The sequence below is a fragment of the Acyrthosiphon pisum genome, unplaced genomic scaffold (assembly GCF_005508785.2).
Source record: "Acyrthosiphon pisum isolate AL4f unplaced genomic scaffold, pea_aphid_22Mar2018_4r6ur Scaffold_20819;HRSCAF=22231, whole genome shotgun sequence".
In the NCBI taxonomy this organism is placed as follows: domain Eukaryota; kingdom Metazoa; phylum Arthropoda; class Insecta; order Hemiptera; family Aphididae; genus Acyrthosiphon; species Acyrthosiphon pisum.
In genome coordinates, this window is record NW_021770218.1 from 16317 (window position 1) to 18945 (window position 2629).

Sequence of the window (2629 nt, forward strand, 5' to 3'; positions counted from 1 at the left end):
TAATTGCCAGGTAGCTCCTGTTAATCAGGCCCGGATTGAACCGGCGAGCTACCGAGAAAATCTCGGTGGACCGCGTAAAATTTGGGCCGTTATTATTTTTAGACAAAAGTAGTCTAGTATTTTTAGATAGTGATATAGAAAAATATAGATCCAAATACACGGTTAAAACAATAGATGCGTCAGCTGTATAATACTGATGTATAGTGTATTGGTTATTAAATTCTCAAGAATAAATAAATTGTCAATCGATGATACACGCTAGAGCAGTAGAGCCTTGCAGTATGTACCAAGTGAATAATAGTCGTGTGCTGCGTCCTGCCTGCATGTTTATAAAAATAAATATAATTCCAATTGACCGTAATTATTATTGTATGGGTTTTCCCACTATTATCGCAATATCGTCCAACGGGCAACAATTAATGCAACTCACACATACTATACTCCGTTCCACGAGAGAGCAATCACTTTTCGCGCATCACGAATGACGGCTTCATAGACGGCGGACCCCAATTTCCCCTTCCATGCAACCACGGCGACAGCCGAGGACGGTCACGTGACAAACCGATACTCCTTCTCTTAAAGTTTACGCGCGCAGCGCACGCCGCGCATACGCCACTACGGCACTACGCTGTCGGCAGTCGCCAAACAGCGCAAGTACTGTACGGTTGTTATGTACAACTTAATTTTGTATAAATTATTTCGTAATCCTAATCAAACTACTCAATTGTCACTAGTAAAAACTCAAATATATTTTTAAAAATATTACCCAGGATAAAACTTTTGTTAGACATAATTAGAAATAATATATTGATCATCACTATGTTTAAAATAGAAGTCAAAGTAATTATAGACAATTATACAACAGTCAACAACATAATGTATAAGCAACTTTACATATTGTATATACAACATACCATCTATTTAATATATAGGACATTACAGACATTCATATTATTATATACACAAATTTACACACATTAGAACAACATAATATATACAAAATTACACACTGTACAACAACATAACATAATATATTATATACAACATTTAATCAGTATCTGACAAGTATCTGAAGTCACCGTCCGAGTCGTCCGAGTCGTTGCCTATGGTCATAACGCACGGTTGGTTTTCTGCAGTCATGGAATCATCGACCATGGCATCCAACCTCCAGGCTTTTTCTTCCTCTTTGACGACATGGCTGATAAAATTTTTCCACATTTCAGGACCAACTCTGTCCACTGCTTCCACCATTAAATTTTTGACGTCTTGTAGTTTAAATGTTTTATTGTTGGATCTGACATATTTTTTTACTGCAGCCCATGCAAGTTCAATGGGGTTAAGCTCGCAATGGTAAGGAGGTAATCTAAGCACAGTTTTGTTGTGAGCCTTGACCATTTCATCAATCTCATACTTGTTGTACATTGGTTTAATTTTTTTTACTTGTTCTAACAACTCTGCGATAACCATTGTGCTATCGATTACCTCCCCTTTACTTTGAAGCCACTCGATGATATCTGCTTTTTTCCAATTTGTAGTTGGGCATTTCTCCAATTTTACCAAGTGGTAAGGAGCGTTGTCCATGACGATGACTGCGTTCTCTTGGAGTCTGGGCAAAACACCTTCCAACCAATCACGAAAAGATTTCCCGTTCATCTCATCGTGATAGTCTTGGGTATTTTTTTTTGACTCAAAGCATAGAAGACCTCCGGGAACAAATCCATCTTCGGAACCAATGTGGCTGACAATTAATCGTTTACCCTTGCCAGTAGGATTTTCTGCTCCGGTTGATAGTCCCTCAGAAGTTGCCATTCGAGCTGATAACACAGTCTTGTCGGACCACACTTTGCTATTTACATCTCCGGCGTTCACCCAAGTCTCATCTAAATAATAAATGGGCCGACCTTCTCCCCGATATTGTTTAATATGTCTCAGGTAGTTTCTCCTCCAAACGATAATCTCCATTTTTTCAATTAGGGCACTCTGACGTCCTCGCTTGACGTAAACGAAATCCATAGATTTCATCAACCTAAAGAGCGATGTACGAGAAAAATTTGGTAGATCCTCTTCTTCGTTTATGGCAACTAAAACCTTGTCCAGTGTAGGAAGATCACGGTTGTGCCAAAATTGATGAATCTTCCTTCTAATGGCATATTTGTCAAACTCGTCAATTTTTTCTGCAATTTTTTGCCTATTTTTTCTTTTGTTCGGCGAAGAAACGGTTTTATCGCGTTGATACTCCAAAACAGTATTGTAGATTGTCGATTGGCCGATTCCAAGCTCCAGTGAAAGTAATTTTTTCATATGAACCATTTTTAAATCTGGATTTTGGATCATTTTTGCTTTATAAGCATTAATAATCATCAGCTTTTGACTTGAAGATACAAACTGAAAAAAAATTGTAATAATTAATTAAAAAAAATTGGAAACTGAAAACTTAAGAATTGTAAATTTTTTATTAGAAATTATAAATTATTTAGGGGAAACCTGGGTAAAAAATCAAAAAACGAAAATAATTAATAAAATGAAAACGAAAATAAATTATAGTAAGTATTATACATTATATTATTTATACCACAAAAAAAAAAAATTTGGAAAAAAATTTCACTTCAGTCATACTTTTTAATCTTTA

The 2629-nt window shown here is 36.1% G+C and overlaps 1 protein-coding gene across 1 annotated transcript in view; it reads right to left on the reverse strand.

Annotated features, from left to right (window-relative positions):
• Positions 1–1047: 1047 nt before the first annotated feature.
• The window catches only part of LOC103310870, a 3696-nt gene continuing 2114 nt past the window's right edge, over positions 1048–2629 (reverse strand). Inside the window, exon 2 of the mRNA XM_008190303.1 lies at positions 1048–2385. Coding sequence (XP_008188525.1) covers positions 1048–2385 — 1338 coding nt within the window. The remainder of the gene's footprint in view (positions 2386–2629) is intronic.